General features: G+C 37.5%; 1 protein-coding gene across 2 annotated transcripts in view; it reads right to left on the bottom strand.

Annotated features, from left to right (window-relative positions):
- The window catches only part of LOC107596810 (ribonucleoprotein PTB-binding 1-like), a 41276-nt gene that overhangs the window by 10010 nt on the left and 10873 nt on the right, over window positions 1–20393 (bottom strand). Inside the window, exons 4-12 of one of the 2 annotated variants that reach the window (XM_016287640.1) lie at window positions 17328–17519; window positions 14111–14231; window positions 13920–14014; window positions 12021–12099; window positions 5529–5731; window positions 5230–5314; window positions 5006–5145; window positions 4835–4906; window positions 4621–4743 (exon numbers count right to left, since the gene is read on the bottom strand). In XM_016287640.1, coding sequence (XP_016143126.1) covers window positions 4621–4743; window positions 4835–4906; window positions 5006–5145; window positions 5230–5314; window positions 5529–5731; window positions 12021–12099; window positions 13920–14014; window positions 14111–14231; window positions 17328–17519 — 1110 coding nt within the window. The remainder of the gene's footprint in view (window positions 1–4620; window positions 4744–4834; window positions 4907–5005; window positions 5146–5229; window positions 5315–5528; window positions 5732–12020; window positions 12100–13919; window positions 14015–14110; window positions 14232–17327; window positions 17520–20393) is intronic. The other variant, XM_016287641.1, reaches the window with a different exon arrangement.

Below are 20393 nucleotides of genomic sequence, written 5' to 3'. Positions count from 1 at the left end.
ACACTTGTCTTTGTACTCCTCACCTGGTTGCCGCCACACACACTTGACACCATCTGAACCAAATAAGTTTATCTTGGTCTCATCAGACCACAGGACATGGTTCCAGTAATCCATGTCCTTAGTCTGCTTGGCATTCTTGTGCATCATCTTTAGAAGAGGCTTCCTTCTGGGACGACAGCCATGAAGACCAATTTGATGCAGTGTGCAGCATATGGTCCGAACACTGACAGGCTGCCCCCCCACCCCTTCAACCTCTGCAGCAATGCTGGCAGCACTCATACGTCTATTTCCCCAAACACAACCTCTGGATATGTGCACTCAACTTCTTTGGTCGACCATGGCGAGGCCTGTTCTGAGTGGAGCCTGTCCTGTTAAACCACTGTATGAACTTGGCCACCGTGCTGCAGCTCAGTTTCAGGGTCTTGGTAATCTTCTTATAGCCTACGCCATCTTTACGTAGAGCAACAATTATTTTTTTCAGATCCTCAGAGTTCTTTGCAATAAGGTGCCATGTTGAACTTCCAGTGACCAGTATGAGAGAGTGAGAGTGATAACACCAAATATAACACACCTGCTCCCCATTCACACCTGAGACCTTGTAACACTGAGTCACATGACACCGGGGAGAGAAAATGGCTAATTGGGCCCAATTTGGACATTTTTATTTAGGGGTGTACTCACTTTTGTGGCCAGCGGTTTAGACATTAATGGCTGTGTGTTGAGTTATTTTGAGGGGACAGCAAATTTACACTGTTATACAAGTTGTACACTCACTACATTACGTTGTAGCAACGTGTCATTTCTTCACTGTTGTCACATGAAAAGATATAATAAAATTTACAAAAATGTGAGGGGTGTACTCACTTCTGTGAGATACTGTGTGTATACAGTCGTGTGAAAGGTTTTGCCCCCTTCCTGTTTTTTTAAATTGCTTGCATATTTGTCACACTTAAGATTGAGAGCATCAAACAAATTTTAATATTACACAAAGATAACCTGAGTAAATGCAAACTGCAGTTTTGAAATTATGATTTCATTTATTAAGGGAAAAAAGCTGTCCAAACCTGCCTAGCACTACGTGAAAAAGTAATTGCCCCCTAAATCTAATAACTGGTTGTGCCACCCTTTGCAGCAACAACTGCAATCAAGCATTTGCGATAAATGGCAATGAGTCTTTCACAGGAATTTTGGCCCACTTTCCTTTGCAGAATTGTTTTCATTCAGCCACATTGGAGGGTTTTTGAGCATGAATGGACTGTTTAAGGTCATGCCACAGCATCTCAATTGGATTTAAGTCTGGACTTTGATTTGGCCACTCCAAAACCTTAATTTTGTTTTTCTTGAGCCATTCAAAGGACGACTTGCTGGCGTGTTTTGGATCATTGCCCTGCTGCATAAACCCAGTGCGCTTGAGATTGAGGTCACAAACTGACGGCCGGACATTCTCCTTCAGTATTTTCTGATAGAGAGCAGAATTCATGGTTCCATCAGTTATGGCAAGTCACCCAGGTCCTGGAGCTGCAAATCAGCCTCAGACCATCACACTACCACCACCCTGTTTGACTCTTGGTATGATGTTCTTTTTATGAAATGCTGTGTTGGTTTACGCCAGATGTAACGGGACACACACCTTCCAAAAAGTTCATTCTTTTGTCTCATCAGTCCACAGAATATTTGCCCAAAAGTCTTGGGGATAAACAAGATATTTTTGGCAAATGTGAGACAAGCCTCTGTGTTCTTTTTGGTCAGCAGTGGCTTTTGCCTTGGAACTCTCCCATGGATGCCGTTTTTGCCCAGTCTCTTTCTTATTGTTGAATCATGAACACTGACCTTAATTGAGGCAAGTGAGGCCTGCAGTTCTTTAGATGTTGTTCTGGGGTCTTTTATGACCTCCTGGATGAGTCGTCGTTGTGCTCTTGGAGTAATTTTGGTTGGCCGGCCACTCCTGGGAAGGTTCACCACTGTTCCAAGTTTTCGCCATTTGTGGACAATGGCTCTGACCGTGGTTCGCTGGAGTCCCAAAGCCTTAGAAATGGCTTCATAACCCTTTCCAGACTGATACATGTCAACTATTTTGTTTCTCATCTGTTCTTGAATTTCTTTAGATCGCGGCATGATGTGTTGCTCTTTAAGCATGCTTTACTTTGTCAGACAGGTCCTATTTAAGTGATTTCTTGATTCAACAGGTCTGGCAGTAATCAGGCCTGCGTGTGGCTAGTGAAATTGAACTCCGCTTTCTAAAATGATGTGGTTAATCACAGTTCTTTCATGATTTAACAGGAGGGGGCAATTAATTTTTCAAGTAGGGCCAGGAAGGTTTGGACAGCTTTTTTCCCTTAATGAAATTATCATTTAAAAACTGCATTTTGTATTTACTTGCATTATCTTCGCGTAATATTAAAATTGGTTTGATTATCTGAATATTTTACGTGACAAATATGCAAAAAATAAAACAAAGGGGGCAAAAACCTTTTCACGGCACTGTGTGTGTGTGTGTGTGTATATATAGATATAGAGAGAGAGATATAGATATATAGAGAGAGAGAGCGAGATAGAGAGAGAGATTTTGAAAAGGTTGAATTTTTTTAGTTTATCTAAAGGGATTTTGTAAGATTGTGTTTCTTATTTATTTGGTTCCACAGTGTTTGTTGATTTTTACTGTATTTATAATTTTACGTGACAAATATGCAAAAAATAAAACAGAAAGGGGGCAAAAACCTTTTCACGGCACTGTGTGTGTGTGTGTGTGTGTGTGTATATAGATATAGAGAGAGAGATATAGATATATAGAGAGAGAGAGCGAGATAGAGAGATTTTGAAAAGGTTGAATTTTTTTAGTTTATCTAAAGGGATTTTGTAAGATTGTGTTTCTTATTTATTTGGTTCCACAGTGTTTGTTGATTTTTACTGTATTTATAGGGTTAGTTCATCCTAAAATGAAAATTCTGTCATTAATTACTCACCCTCATGTCGTTCCAAACCCGTAAGACCTTCGTTCATCTTCGGAACACAAATTAAGATTTTTTGATGAAATGTGAGAGCTCTCAGATCCTGCATAGACAGCAATGCATCTGTAATGTTCCCAGGTCCAGAAACGTAGCAAGGACATCGGTAAAACTGTCCATGTGACATCAGTGGCTCAAATTCAGTTTGTGTGTGTGTGTATATATAGATATAGAGAGAGAGATATAGATATATAGAGAGAGAGAGCGAGATAGAGAGAGAGATTTTGAAAAGGTTGAATTTTTTTAGTTTATCTAAAGGGATTTTGTAAGATTGTGTTTCTTATTTATTTGGTTCCACAGTGTTTGTTGATTTTTACTGTATTTATAGGGTTAGTTCATCCTAAAATGAAAATTCTGTCATTAATTACTCACCCTCATGTCGTTCCAAACCCGTAAGACCTTCGTTCATCTTCGGAACACAAATTAAGATTTTTTGATGAAATGTGAGAGCTCTCAGATCCTGCATAGACAGCAATGCATCTGTAATGTTCCCAGGTCCAGAAACGTAGCAAGGACATCGGTAAAACTGTCCATGTGACATCAGTGGCTCAAATTCAGTTTTGCAAAGCTACAAGAATACTTTGAGCACAAAGAAAACAAATAATTAATTTAACAATTCTTCTCCCCCGAGTTAAGTCTTCCGCCATTTTGGAGAGTACCCAAGAGCGTAATCGACGTAATCAGCGTTGTTTACGCTTAGGGGAACGCTTGCATATGCATTGATACCATCTAAAACAAACTATTATTTATTTTATATTAGGCCTATAGCATGGTGTATTTTTAACAAAAGTTCATGTTTAATATAAGTGAGTTTATCGTTGTACCGTTTTGTTGTTTTCCATTCAAGCAATTGACGCCAAATTGCCATTAATTCAAAAGTGAAAGTAAAATGTGCACAAGTATTTATAAGATAATTAAAAGTAGAGGAAAGCAACGAAAAGAGGGAAAACCCCAAATGAACCCCACCCCCCGTTGATACCGGTATTTCCGGTGTTGTCACAAGTTGATTAACCAGTGAAAAAATTCTCACCATCATAACCCTGTATGATAGAGCTCCTTATTCTGAAAATTTTTGTCTCAACCCCTACCGTCAACCAGATCGTCTGTTAAATATTTGAGATTGTGAAAAACCTACTTTTGCAAACTAGTCATAGGTTTTTTTGCCCAACCTTACAAAACCCACTGCAATACAATTCTCTGGACTCTCAAGATCAATAATTATCCAAAAATTATTAACTTCACACTTTGGTTTGCTATAATTTTTACAAGATGTTGCTAAATATACCCAAAAGCCTGTAATTCCTGAACGAAAACTCAGAACTTCACAAAATTAAGTGAGCATACTCAGCATATGATTCTAAAGAATAGTACCAACTTTTACTACAGGTGGTACTATAACAGCCATAAATATTTAAAAAAATGACATATTCTTATGTTAACTTACCTGGAATTGACAATTTTTTCAATCAATTTACTTGGTTACAGGCTTGCTAAATAATACGTACATGTCTAGTGTCTAAAAATACGTAGACAAAAACACACACAAAAAAACTCCTTGGCAAACCATTGTATAGTAGTGTTTTTGCCATAACAAAGAATGGTTTGTTTTGAGTACCTTATTGAGCTGGGTGGATGGGATGTTGGTATGGGCTCCAAAGCCGAAATAAGAGGACTGAGGGGGGCTGGGAGGATAGTTGAAAGGAGACCCTGCATCACTGAAGCTTGTGTGCCTGGAGTGCTTGAGAGACAGACAATTACGATTTCACACGTGTCCAATCTTGGAACAGAACTCTTCTGGTAGTGCACGTGGAGGGAGGTGAAAACCGTACCTGCAAGCCGTAGCTGGGAAGTGCTACATTTTCCAGAACCTCCTGCTGCTCGTACAAATGAGACAAGGGGTCCTGCGGATGGAGTAAAAAAACAAACAAACAGACAAATCTAGTTAGAAAGGGTGAGGCAGTCACACATTCAGTGAAGCTGCTTTTAACACATGAGCCGACCTGGTGCAGAGGAAACTCTGATGTGCAAGACTCCTGGAAGTGCTGGCTGTAGTTCGAGTGGATGCTGTGGTTTGCACGTTGGTTAGACGTGTTGCCAAGCGCTGTTCTCTTCCTGTAGGGGTGAGCTCTTGTGCTGGAACCTAAATAAACGTAATGCTTTAGGAAACGCAACAAGATAAAAAATAAAAAAGTAAAGGTGCATAAGACATCGCGGGTAGACTGACCTGAAGATGCGAATAAGCTAGAAGCACTGAGAAAAGGGTTCTGGGATACACCAACTTCTTTGGGAGGTTCGCCCAATATAGATGCCTTCAGGAAAAAGAGAGGATCTGAATATACAAACCTGCTTTAGATACTATTTGGCAACACACTGAAGACTAACGGGACCAAACAACAGCTCATGCCGAGCTAAAAGCAAATTGCAGCAATTTCAAAGCATTCCTCTGGAAGATCATGGCAGTAAATGTAGGCTGTGTGACAATAAGTGTGCACAAACAGGAGCAGCCATTTGTATCCATCTCACCCCTGGTAGAGTCGGCCCATCTGTTCCGAACATCCCACTCAGGAGGGGCAAATTCAGTCCCTGCAGTGCAGGGGAGGCTGCTGGGGCAAAGCCGATCGTGGCAGCTGGGGTCTCGTTCTCTCTCCCAAGAGGTCGGCTGAGGGATGGTTGTTTGATGGGGCCAAGAGTTTCACTCTGTAAGCCTAGTGTTGAAGCAATAGTGCCTGAATGAAATTAAATTTAGAACTGCACATTAAACACTAGAGCCAGTGAATCTCCATTATTTTCCCCAGTTAATTACAGGGCTCCAGACTGCAACCATTTTTTCTGCCGGTGCGACTAATTTTTGGGAGTGGTCACACTGGCGCGACCACCGCGTTGTCCAACTCATAAGCGCTGCCATTTCTGTTGCATTTGAGAAACAGCAAACGAAATGAAAGTGAAACTAAACAGCTGCGCAGCTCTGACAGCGGCACAAACAAACTTGTCAGAGCTCAAAACAGCTTTACTCAGGAGCCAAAGTTGATTTCGCGACACTGTTACTACACAGAAGCAACAGTGCTGCAGGCAGTGTTGCCAACTTAGCAATTTTGTTGCTAGATTTAGCAACTTTTCAGACTACCGTAGCAATTTTATTATTTTTTTTAAAGCACCTAGCAACAAATTTAGCTATTTTTAAGAAGTTTTTGGTAACTTTCAGCAACTTTTGTAAAGTGACTCAAATGATAAAGGCACATGTTTTCATCTAAATGACACAAAAAGAGGAAAGCATTGAACAGCTAGCCAGCCAAGCAGCACATCAACCTGGAGAGAGCTAGAGAAAGATGCCTAATTGTACAAACATCAAATGTGCAAATGTGTTTAAGTTGCAATTGGTCAATAATAAATACACTTTTATGATACAGTATGTTATTAGATTGTACCGGTATATATATATATATATATATATAATTGTTGTTCAGTTAGGTACACTGTAAGAAAAATTTGGAAAAACTGAAAAGGTACTGGTCATTTTCTGCCAGGATGTTTTCCATTAAGTTGTAACCCTGTAACCTTAAAACACAATGCAACGTGGAATTTAAAACCGGTAAAACACCTATGAAAAATAAATATTGTTCCTTCATATAAACAGTACATTGTGTCCTATTTTTACAGACTTTTGTGTAGCACACTATAACTACCAGTACACTGCTTAAAACTATAATTGTTCAGAATGTGCAGTTCTACTAGTTAATACATAATAGAAAATACATCAAATGTGTAACTGTTCAATAATTCAATGTTGTAAAAAATCAGATCATAAAGATGTGCTACTTATGGTACTTTTTGGTCATTTTCTGCCAGGATGTTATCCATTAAGTTGTAACCCTGTAACCTTAAAACACAATGCAACGTGGAATTTAAAACCGGTAAAACACCTATGAAAAATAAATAGTTCCTTCATATAAACAGTACATTGTGTCCTATTTTTACAGACTTTTGTGTAGCACACTATAACTACCAGTACACTGCTTAAAACTATAATTGTTCAGAATGTGCAGTTCTACTAGTTAATACATAATAGAAAATACATCAAATGTGTAACTGTTCAATAATTCAATGTTGTAAAAAATCAGATCATAAAGATGTGCTACTTATGGTACTTTTACAAATTAAAATTTTATGGTTTATAATATTTTTATGAACAAATAACATTTAAAAAAAAAATTTGCTGAGATTTGAGTAATCGCGTTGTGTATTCTACGTAAAAACACAGTTTTGTGTCATGGTTATGCAATGACATCACAACGTCATTTAGCAACAAATCGATCTGCCTTTAGCAACTTCCCCTGAAAATTGAATTATAACACTATAATGGATCCAGTGAGACGCGTTTGAATTCGCCGCACAATGATAAGGTTGCTGCGAGATCTAGTGAGAATTAGAGCCCGACCGATATATCGTTTTGCTGATATATCGTTTTGCCGATATTATCGGTCGATATGTGCCTGTCGCGATATATCGGTATCGGCGAATATGCCGTTGATATTAAATTTTTTTTTACAGAGCATATAATGCAGATAAAATGCTTGAAATTGTGTAATTACTTAGTTTGTCCAGCAGAGCGCGCTCCATTGTTTGCTACTGGCGACCTGGATGAAACGCTTTAAAGTTTAAGTCACTGGAAAACCATTGAAACAACTAACACCCCCTTACTTTGCATCGCACTCATCGCAAGTTTATTGTTAAATGCCCTTACATATCTCCGTCACCATTATAAGTGTTTGATCACCACATTTGAGTGATCATTGCAAACAATGTGTTTTTGTATATATATATATTCTGTTTATGTATATACTGTATTCTATATATAGTACCAGTCAAATGTTTGGACACACGAATGGGAAAGTGTCCAAACTTTTGACTGGTACTGTACTATAATATGCACAAAGAATATCTGCCTTTTTTTAACTCCCTAATATCGGTATCGGCCACAAAAAACCCATATCGGTCAGGCTCTAGTGAGAATCATTCAAATTCTGCACAGAATTCTGTTATAAACAGCGCTGACATACGCCAGGAAACCAGAAGCGGTAACGCTAACTGCAACCATGGTGTTGTGGTAGAAATAGTCGAATGCATTACACCATTCATTTCAGGGATTGTACAACCTTTTGATAGAGAAATTCAAGCACTTTTCTGACATTCAAGCATTCACAACAACTATTTCCAGCACTTTAAAGTGCTAAAATTATCCAGTTTGAATGTTATTTTTAATGGGATGACCAAACTATACTTTGTGGTAAACAAACACTTATAATTGTGATGTGTATTTTTACTTTTTTACATAACTAGTATACTGCAGCAGAAGAGCACTACTGGCTTATTAGTCATTCATTTATACTTTTTCTCTATATTTTGAAATGATAAAATCACTATTATAAAATATAAAATCAGTATTTTGATACTCCCGCACATCACCCCCAGCGCTACCGAATCTGTTCTTAGCGCCACCATCTGTAGAACTTAGTGGCGCTGGTACCACTGCTCTCAAATGTTCGTCTGGAGCCCTGAATTATGAACGGTGGACAAGCAATTTAAAAAACAGATTGTTGTGCTAGACCTCCATTTGTAATTCATTTGACTTAACTTTTATAAAGAATATCTCTTTAGATTCGAGACTTTAGTCTTTGCAAATGTACAGATCTTTTTTTTTATGCACCAAGAGCTTGTAACACTCCAAAGAGAAAGGAAAAATTGAAATCGCATCATGAGACGTCTTTAAAGCCACATTAGTTTGAACTTCTGATACAGTGTTTTCTGAGCGCACACAACCAAAGCACACGCACAGAAAGCAGCCGTCATATGGCATGAGAGTACTAAACTAAGTTCTCTTCATGTCTTATTGCGCTTAAACTGTCAAATACACAAGTTTGTTAAAAACACATGAGTTACAAAAACAGTCCGTTATGTTTGTGAAGGTAAACAGCTGGGAAAGAAATTGCATACTTGTATTAGATCTGTGTGGCACCAGCGTAATATACAGTAAACAAATAAAACCACTGCTCTTTTGTCTCCTCTGAGGCTGGGACTCTAAATAGTGTTCTGTGCTTGTCTGTGCAGCTAACGATAGAACAGTTAACATGCTTTGCTCGAACTTTTGCAATGGCACTAAAACTGGTACACCGTTGTTGCGGCACCGTAAGTGGAAACGTGCAGATAAAGGGGCGGTGATATTATAATAAGATCCTTTTGCCACGTCACAAAGTGAGCGAAATCTGACGCGCTCGTTTTCTCAGACGCTTGCAGAAAAAGGCTTACCAAAACAAAGTTACTGGGTTAATCTTTTTCACGTTTCCTGGGTTGGTAGATGCACCGGGAACCCGATTATAGCAATTAAAACCCGGAAAGTCCGATTTTCATGATATGTCACCTTTAATACCACTTTTTGGAATTAATAGACATTAGGGATGCATATAATTGGATAGTAAACTGGCAGTAGTAGCAGTAGACATGTAAACTGATACTGAGACCATGTACATACTGCAAATAATTCTGCGGTCTTCACCTTTTAGTGCTTAAACCTGTTCTGCACACAACAATTCAACATTCTAAACTTGTCATTTAATGGTTAATAGTCAGCTAACTTGGGATGTAAAGGTATGAATTTCTTATCACGATTATAGTGACCAAAATGATCACAGTTATCAGTATTATCACGGTATTGTTAAAATGTGCTGGAAATGTTCAAAAAGTACTGACACACAAATCATTTCACCAAGTTTTACATTTAAAACCAACAAACAAATAAAATGAGTTTTTGTTTGCATAAAACAATAACACTACCAATGATGTTCGGATTTTAAATGACAACAGTTTATCTAATGGCATGTTCAAATATCTAATGTAAATGTTCAAATAAAGCTTTGAAAAAGTTTTGTAAATGGTAAACCTCACATTTCAGCTTTTAAATAAAGAAAAGAGTCAAGTCAAAATGATAATTGATTAATAAATATGTATTTATCTGCTCCATAAATGATACTAGATACCTTGTTTAAATGTGTAGTATCCACATAAGCTTGTTTTTCATCAACCGGCCAATTTACAGCAGGGCATGCTAATTCGGTCCGTTTTTTATGATCTACACACCTTCCCCTTTTTAAGACGAAAACAAAAGATGGATTCATTGTTATCCTTAATTAAAAAGCATAACAATAAAACAGTAAGATACAAATGACAAACTAGCTTATAAAACGTTCATTAACAAAAACGAAGACGACGAAGCAATGGCATACACCACATGCTGTATTATATACCGACTAATAAGTTACAGAAGTTTAGCAAACACTGAGGAATCAAATAAATAAAAAAGAGCCTCCATAGCATAACGTGAGGTAAACAGCAAAGGTAAGCTTTTCAAAATGAAAACAAAAAGAAAAGCAAAACTAAACTTGCTGTCGGTGACAGTGCTGGCATGTTTTTGTCCCACAAGAATACCAGCATGTTCACCTTTGGTTTAAGCAGCGGTCTTTTACTTTACTTTAGCATAAAACCCATCCATCGTTTCCTCAATATTCATGTCATTTTTCGCAGCTTCGCGCTCCTGACGCGGCGAGTATAAACCAGGCTCTACACTCAAAGAGCTGCGCAGCTCAAACGAGTCGCGCGGTTTCGTTATTCTTTCAGTTTCGTTCGCTGATTCTCACATGCAACAGAAATGCAGCGCTTATGAGTTAAACAATGCGGTGGTCATGCCAGTGCGACCTCACAAAATTTAGTCGCACCAGCAGAACAAATGATCGCAAAATGCGCCCATTTGGTTGCACACTGGAGCCCTGTGCAGTACAGTATTTATTTATCCTCCGTTGTTCAAATCGCGGTAATCGAATACGGTTATAGTGATAATTAAGATATGAAACAGTAATACTAACCATGGGGTATTTTATCACGATTTATCGTCATACCAGTAATCGTAACATCCCTACAGCCTACTAGTCAAGAAATTTTTTCTTTGCACTGCAGCCTAGTAAAATGATTGCTACCAAGCAGGGTTAAAACTTATTTTATTTCAAGTAATGAACCATTTTTAAAAATGGTTTGAGTTTATTATATTTTATTTCAAATGTTTTTCTCAGCTAGTTTCTAAGACAGTGTAACTTATGTAGTTTAAATACTAAAATAATTCAAATGAAATAAACTTTAACATACATGTACACACACATATATATATATATATTACCATGGCAACCCTGACACCAGATACATTTACGTTGAAAATTACCCCGCTCACTACACTTTCCATAGAAGAGACAATGCACAGTAAAAATTGACTCTTTAATTAATTAATTAATTAATAGGAAAACCTTTCTTTGAATGAACACACATATCCTTTAGGTCATTGTGTATGTTGTCTTTGAGATTTTATACTGTTTTATGCGGGCTTATGATGGAACCATTCATTCCTGTCATCATACACTAGTTTAAGTGTTTATGTAGTTAAAGTCTTACTTGTATCACACTTGACGTTGTTCATTGTTTGCTCATAACTGGAGTCACTTAAACATTCAGATTTATGCTACAAGCTCAGTGTAGAATTGTACAGTAAGAAAGTTATTTCCCTTAACCAGGAAATTAACGTTCTTAGAATTGACAGACAGTTGACCCTGAGAGGTCAAGTAAATATCTACAGCGGATCTAAATAATCGTAATTATAACTAGTTATGATTAATTATTCATATTTCCCCATGAGCTGATTCGCTACAGACACATATATATGCGTGTATGTGTGTGTGTATATATATATATATAAAAAAAAAAAAAAAACATTAAACCAAGCAAAATTTAAATGCAAACTAATAACATGTAAATAAAAATGTTAACAAAAACTATAATTGTATATCATTGACAAAAAAACATTACCAAATAAATCTCCCCCAAAAATGTGAAGACAAACTCAGACGATTCCAAAAATGTAGCATCCGTGACATTTTCAAATGACTGTGGAACAAACAAAATGTTACAAATGTGTGGTACCTTGAGACATCTCTCCCAACATATTAATGCATTGTTGGAGAGGAAGAGCAGCCAGAGGATTTTCACTCAACAGTCCAGCCTGTGGAAAGACAGAACTGCATTAGTTTTACACACACACACACACACACACACACACGGTAGGTTAAACACTCACCAGCATAGTCACGATACGATACATATCACGATACAGAGGCCACGATACAAGATTGCACTGAATTTCACCCCAGCAGAATTTAGAAAAACAGCTGTTTATTAAACACTGCTTACTATAGTGCCATTTTTAACTATGGGTAGAGCAGCAGCTGACCTCTGCATTATGAAGGGCCTCCATAACTGTACCACAGTACAATATAGGTAATGGCATGTGGTTCATGTTTACATTGTGCACTCCCAACCAGGTACAATATTCTGATTGTTTGCATCTTGTTTTTAAGCCCATAAATAATAATGTACTCGTTCTAATAAGTTTATATTGTAATGTACTCATTCTAATATATATTTTAAAAAATCACTTACATTGCTGGTAGGTTATCATTACACAAATTAACGCACTACTTAAAAAAAAAAATAAATAAATTTAGTTCTAATCTAAACTAATGCGCCGTCTTCACTATCTAACGCACACATATGCTCAGTCACTCACACAGATCATGCTGCGCGTGCACAAACATCCAGGAACAAACTTTTTAGCGCTGCCCCGCAATTTTATCAATAAAATTGCTTAATCGCTGAAGAGCTACATTATCTTTCTCAACAAGGAGCTGGTAACATCATTGTTTCTAAAGCAATTAAAGCCACAGCTTCACTGTTAATAGAGAAAAGTAGCAAAACGGTGGTAATTCATACATACACAGCCTCTCTCTCATATAAATTAACACTTGATAAATTACACTTCTCTGATAATAGGATATTGAAGTGGAGATCGCTAAACTGCAAGTTTACCAGTTTTATCAGAAAGCAAGCACGTTTATCCACAGTGGAGAGAGAGAGCATGCACATGGTTGCCAGGTTGACAAAGTAGCACACTTAGCAGATATTTCCATATTGCGCAAGTGGGAAGCTCCGTTTCGGGGATTACATCTCTTTATATCAGGCAACCCAGTTGTGTTCCTCTGCGGCCAGATTAAACCTTTAGACACCTGGCACTTTTCTACTTAATTTTTAACAGTGTTATTGTATTCAAATTAAGCGCGGTCCACTGCTGCACACGTGCCAGGGCCAGCTGTATCAATACTCATATCGTCGTATCTCTGTGACAATACATAAAATGTATCGAACACAGCACTAATACACACACACACACACAATCCTTCAGAATGACATTTTTGTCAATTACATCTAAATTTAAGAAGGATGTACACAGCACACGAAGGCAAAAAAACGCTTGATACAATACATAAAATGTATCGAACACAGCACTAATACACACACACACACACACACACAATCCTTCAGAATGACATTTTTGTCAATTACATCTAAATTTAAGAAGGATGTACACAGCACACGAAGGCAAAAAAACGCTTGATGAACATTCTGGCCGATACTTGAACAGAAGTAGGTAAAGGGGTTATACCAACTTTTTACTTGCACTAAAAGCATTGATCTGCGGTGGAAGAATAATTGAACAGCTAGATGTTTGAACTAATTTGGTAAAATATCAGTTAACAATTCTTCATTTGGGGGGAAAAAAGAAAAGCTAAGCACACAAGCACCTCACACAAGGGAGCCACTCACACAAGGGAGAACACTGTAGTCTTTGTGCAGAATATGTGCCCAAAGAAGAGGATTCCCTAAAAGAGCTTGCTGGGAGGGGAGAAGAAGAGAGTGAGGGCTAAAACACATGCTGCTGGGACAGTGGCAGGAGATGAGGAGTGGATGGAGGGATGGACCTGATACCTGTTGGACTTGGTTCTGGAGCAGCAGCTGCATGAGGGCAGCAGAGAGGGCAGGGTTAGCCAGCAGAGGTATAGCGGGTGCAGCTCCCAGCAGGCCTGCATATTGAGAGAAGAGTGACAAATCTACTGCCATCTTAAAAAAAAACAAAAACAAAAAAAGGCCTACAGAAGAAATCCGATGAGCATAAGTACCTTGTTTATGCCCCGGGTTGAAAGATGCCAGCAGCATCTTCAGTGTGGCAGGGTTATTGAGGCCAGTTAGGATCTGCATGGCATTGGGTTCAGGAAGGAGACCTTTCCCTCTGTTCAAGGCCTGAAGAGGCAAAGGATGAAATTTATACAAAACTGAGTTACATTTTAAGGTGTCCTTGTTGCAGTGTAATTATACATTTAAGTACCAAGTAGTATTAATTATCTACATGCACTTACTCAGTGTTTCCCATTCATTAACTAGACTGGCGGTTCTTTAACGTTGCGTTTCACGCCATTGCTTTGGCAAGTATCGGTCAAACGAATTCAAACCGAAAGCGTAATATGACTTATCAAGTCTGTTTGCGCTGCTCGTTTCAAAGTGAAGCGCGCACATTGTGCAGACCACATGATCGGCTCGCGATCCGGTGTTTTCCGCATCTCAGTTCACAGTGAATGCAGTGAACTCCGTTATTGAATGTGCTGTGAGTTTAGCGCGTTTGGGAACGCAACGGTCACCAGTTATGCATAATTTGCAATATTTTAATGAGCAAATGTTTACAGTATTTCATTAAATTAATAAGGTTTGTAAACCTGTTTTCACAGAAACTGGAGTTTTCCGCCAAAATAAAAGCTCAAGGGTTTATCTCTTGCAAGCATGGCCTAAAATTAACAGACATGCACAGAAAATACTGTACAGGTACAGCAAGCTCACCGTTCAGAAGAAAAATATAAATATTGGGGTTTATATGAATGTATTTCTGAAGGGAACGGACTTCACAAAAGTTTCGATGGCATTTTTTCCCCTCTTATCATTGCTGATCCATAACCACCACCTGCTGTCAGGGAGGGAAATTGCATTCTCATTCAGCCTGTCTGTTTTGGTTTCATCTTTGTATCTTTGTTTGTATCGTGATTAAAATGCAGTGGTTGGTTCTAATTTCAAATGGCTTTTTTTTATTAAATAGGTTTAGTTGTTGTAGTAGTAGCAACTGCTCGTTTTTTGCAAAAACTGTTTAATGGCAAGGAAAAATATTTATGGCCGGTCAATTTTCTGAAGTCATTAGCCACTGGCAGATGTGAAAGTTAGTTTTAGGCCCTGCTTGCAAGTGTAGAAATGAGGACAAAAGTATTGCAATTTCCCTACAGTAGAGTAAGGTAAAATAATATACCTGAAAAAAATTATAATAATAATTCATTTATTTCACAGTGCAATTGTTTTACAATATATGGCTATAACTGTCATAGGAATAATAATATAAAATCATTATTGTTTTATTCTAATTTGTCTGGCTTCCAAATTCACCAGTGAGACACTATATCACAACTAAAAAGAGGGTTGAGTCTCCTTTAAATTTCAAGAACAAGTACATTCACCAGCTTTTTTCCTTTACTTTGCACACTGAACCAGTGTTGGAGCTCTTAATTTTGAACTCTCAAAGTGCACCAGATTTATGAATTTAACTTTAAAATGTACAATTTTTACGGGGTGGCATGCCCCTGGACCCCCCTAGAGGGATCGAGGACCACCCACCACAGTCTCACAAAATCCTGTGGGAAACACTGTTACTATATGGTTAGGGTTTGGCTTAGGGGTACTTGCATGTAATTATGCATAATTAATTGTTATTATAATAGTAAGAACATGTAACATGTGCAACAAGGACACCTTAAAGGGTTACTTCACCCCAAAATGAAAATTGTCATTAATCACTTACCCCCATGTTGTTCCAAACCCCTATAAAAAAAAAAATAAAAAAAAAAGTTTCGTTCGTCTTTGGGACACAATTTAAAATATTTTAGATGAAAACTGGGAGGCTTGTGACTGTCCCATTGACTGCCTAGTAAATTACACTCTCAAGGCCCAGAAAAGTATGAAAGACATCGTCAGAATAGTCCATCTGCCATCAGTGGTTCAACCGTAACGTTATGAAGCGACGAGAATACGTTTTGTATGCGAAGAAAACAAAAATAACAACTTTATTCAACAATTCGTCTCCTCTGTGTCTCTCCGCATCACCGTAGCGCCATTTTGGAGAATATCCGCTGAACACAAACTGCGTACTCTATTCTGTGTCAGCCACGACACAAGGATACGTTTTCTATGCGTATTTATGCTTTGATTTGAACGAAAACAGCGCATCCGTGCAGTGCGGCTGACACATGCTTGCGTTCAGCAGATATTCTCCAAAATGGCGCTACGGTGATGCTGAGAGACACAGAGGAGACGAATTATTGAATAAAGTTGTTATTTTTGTTTTCTTCGCGTACAAAAAGTATTCTCGTCTCTTCATAACGTTATGGTTGAACCACTGATGGCAGATGGACTATTCTGACGATGTCTTTCATACTTTTCTGGGCCTTGACAGTGTAATTTACTTGGCAGTCAATGGGACAGTGACAAGCCTCCCGGGTTTCTTCCAAAATAATTTAAATTGTGTTCCGAAGACGAACAAAGCTTTTACGGGTTTGGAACGATATGGAGGTAAGTGATTAATGACCAAATTTTCATTTTGGGGTGGAGTAACCCTTTAAAATAAAGTGTTACCCAAAACGGTAAAACCACAATCACATTACCATTTAATTTTGATTTAAGGATCTACTTAGACATTACAAAACATAGGTTTTTTATTTTGGTAATTTTTAAAACCCTTTTAAAAAAGGCGTGACAATTTGCATATTGCAATACATCAATCAATCACAAAGTCTTCAAAAAGGCCATGTCATTGAATATTGCCAGGAAACAAGCCTTTCACATTTACATTGATGCAAATTAGTGTTGGGAGATATGCTCCATAGTCATATTTTATTGTCAGCCTGTCCTGAGATCGCCGATACACGATATTATCATGATAATTTATTTACTTATTATTTACCAGAAAGTGAACCAACTCCAGGGTATGGCTAAAAGCAGCCTAATGTTGGTGTACTCTAACTACACATATCTTTTTAGTCAAGTAGCTTATGGATGTCATGCCATAAAATACTTGTAATATGACTGAATTTGTATTTAACAATTTAATAAAAACAATGTAAGTTACTAATGATAATGCTTAGCCTACATTTCCTCTGTTATTCAAACAGCAGCCACAGAAAACGAGGATAGAACATTTTCAAAGAACATCATATCCGATTGCATATCGTTTATGTAAAAACGTTTCAGAAAGAATCAACCCATTCGTGAAAGTTTTCCACAAAGTAGTGGAGTGTGGGGGTCTACCATGGTCTGGGCAGCGATGAGAGCAGCCAGCATGCTTCTTCCTGGTGATCCTGGGGCACAGAAAGACACACGTATGTGAGTACCACCCAAAGCTCTCCCATCCATCAGCCGCTGCACATCCTCCGCCATCTCAGGTGTTGAGAACTCCAGCACTGCAAACCGCCGAAAATTACAATCCTGACCCTGAGCAAGCTATGGAAAAAATAAAAATAAATAAGATTTTTCACAGATAAAATGAGCAGTATTAAGTTAGTCATGGAATACCGACCAAGCCATTCCCATGAGACAATTGACTTAAAAGCAGGGCTCTACGGATACTTTTCTTTTTAGGAGCGCTTGTGCTCTTAATTTAAAAAATTTAGGAGCACGGTCAGAAATTTAGGAGCACCTTCTAACCAGTAATCCAAAATTCTGATTAAAAATAAATAAATTAACCTTCCCATTACGAGGTGATAGTTGACTCCTTAAAGTGATTTATAGGGAATTTTGTTTTTTTAAAACTTTATTAAAAGTATGTCAAAATCAAAAAAATATATTTATAAGCTTTAACATTTCTAATTAAAACAAGTAGAATAAGTTACCAATCAAGTGAAATCAGTATTTTCAGAGATGGCACAAAAGAACACAAGTGGCTTGTATGTGTATTTTCAGACGTTTAATGAGGCTCAGAGGTCGCATGAGTGCAATTAAATTCATGTTGAGGTTAACGTTTTAAATAACATTTTGAATATAGAAATGATTTAAATTACAAAAAAAAGATGCTTTAAAAACTAAACTTAAGGCGTTAAGTCACTGAATCATTCATTTAATTGATTCGTTCGATCAGCTGAATCATTCAGGAACGAAGTACGTGACTGTCTTTATGAATGGGTAACTGAATCATTGACTCACTAGATTAGTTTAAAAACGCAGTTCATTCATAAACGAATCACCACCAGTGTTTGAATAGAGATGCGCAGCGGATCAGCTTATACTTAAAAAAAAAATAATAATAATTTGTTGATGAAATGCCACAAAATAAGGCAATTGTGTTGTTGTCAGACAATATACGTCACTTAATATTAACTTCTTGTTTAATGAACTGTTGTATTAAATCAATATCACATTTGCAAACTCCCTTAATAATCATTAAAAGCTGTCACTCATCTGAGTTTATCCCGATCTCACAAAACGCCATTATAATCGACGAAGCTCTCTACACTGCACAATGAATATCTTATTTACACCCCGTCAACACTTTGTTTGTTATAATGAGAGGATATGTCTGTGATACATTACTCAACGCTGCAGAAACACGTACGTATATTAGAACCTTTGAAGCTCCCTCAGCGCAAACACAAATATGCTGATCGGGTCAGTCGCACAGGTGCTCCTAAATATTATTTCATAGTCGCACGCAGTAGTTTTCAGTCGCAAATGCGACTGAAATGGTGGCACTGTAGAGCCCTGAAAAGGATAGTTCATGCTCCCCAAAATAAAAATTGTCAATTTACTCACCCTCATGTTGTTCCAAACATGCATGACTTAAATTTTTCTAAGGAACAAATATTTTGACAAGCATTTGTCGTCCATATATTGGAAGTAAATGGGAACCAAGAATGTTGGTAACCAAACAGTTTTCAAAATATCTTTTATGTTCCACAGAAGAAAAAGTCATAGGTTTAGAATGGCATGAAGGCAAATAAATGACAGTTTACAAATTCAGGGGAATTGACTAGTGGTCGACTGATACTGGTTTTTTTGACAGCCGATGCCGATATCTTGGAAAGCAGGGTGGCCGGTATAATTGTATTTATTTTAATTAATATTTAAGAAATTTGAAATAATTTGAAATTGGATTAAAAATAAATTTGTAAAATAAACATACTTATACTTTAGATGACAAACTATTTTCCACAAACAAATATTTAATTAAAATATCATTAAAAAGGAAGTAAACCGTAAACAGAGCACTCAGTATTCTGGGAAGTTTGTGCACGTTGGGAATCATCTTTTCTCAAATAAAGCCAAGGTAACACTCATTTTACATACAGCACACAGTGAAAACTACATGAATATGACAGTGAGCAAATGCATAAAGCGCAGCATAATTTGAAATCACAAATTTAATGTTTAAAGCATTCAATTTGCACGGACCGAAAGTCACGCAGAGAACACGCGATCATGCAGTTCACATGCACACTTCACAAGATCTCACAACTGGAGATCTTTGTTTGCAAGGCATTAGTCATTCAAAGATTTGTTTAAATGATGTAAATGCATATTTGCTGAATGATGACGGCAAACGAGAAAGTATTATAAGGTTTAAAAAATACTTTTTGTAGACATTTTAATTCCTTTAACAGTTCTATCGGATTATTAGACAGACTTCTATCCGTATTAGACAGAACTGTTAACGACGACGGCGAACAAGACGGAGAATGTGAGCACTGTGTGCTCAGGCGCTGCCGCTCTCAGTGCAGTCAAAATAAAACCGCCTCGAACGCATCGGCCAAACAGAAACTTAACGGTCGATGCCGATATTTGAAAGAAATAAAAAAAGCCAGCTATCGGCCGATATATCGGTCGACCACTAGAACTGACTTTAAATGTCACATAAAACAGCTGTGATTAGGCTGCTATGAATAGAGATTTTTAAAAATGTTTTCTGAAGCATAAACTTCTAAAAAGGAGAGGAAAGCACCGTTGACATTTTTTAATAATTTTTTTTGTTGCAATTTCACAAACAAATATAGAACTACACTTTCTACTCCAAATAGGTTAAAACCCCAAAACATTTTCCCATTTAACACACACACAAAAAAAAAAAACATCTAGTGCAAATCAAATATTCTGCTCAGAAACAATCATATGGCGCATAATGAACGCCACAAGTGGCATTAACCTCAAGTTAATTTAATGCGATAAAAGAAAAGGAGAAAGTAAGGAGAGATGGGGGAGGAAAAAAGAGCAGCACCAAGACAAATCACAGTACCTTGCTGAAACGCATCATAACCACTGTGCCAAAACCAAAGCCCAGTATTATGCTAATCTACACAGAACACATGCATACTTATACAAAGGAAG

This window comes from Sinocyclocheilus grahami, unplaced genomic scaffold (assembly GCF_001515645.1).
Source record: "Sinocyclocheilus grahami isolate Dianchi unplaced genomic scaffold, SAMN03320097.WGS_v1.1 scaffold223.1, whole genome shotgun sequence".
NCBI lineage: Eukaryota > Metazoa > Chordata > Actinopteri > Cypriniformes > Cyprinidae > Sinocyclocheilus > Sinocyclocheilus grahami.
Note: the sequence above shows the minus strand (reverse complement) of the source record. Positions and strands in the feature narration are given on the sequence as shown.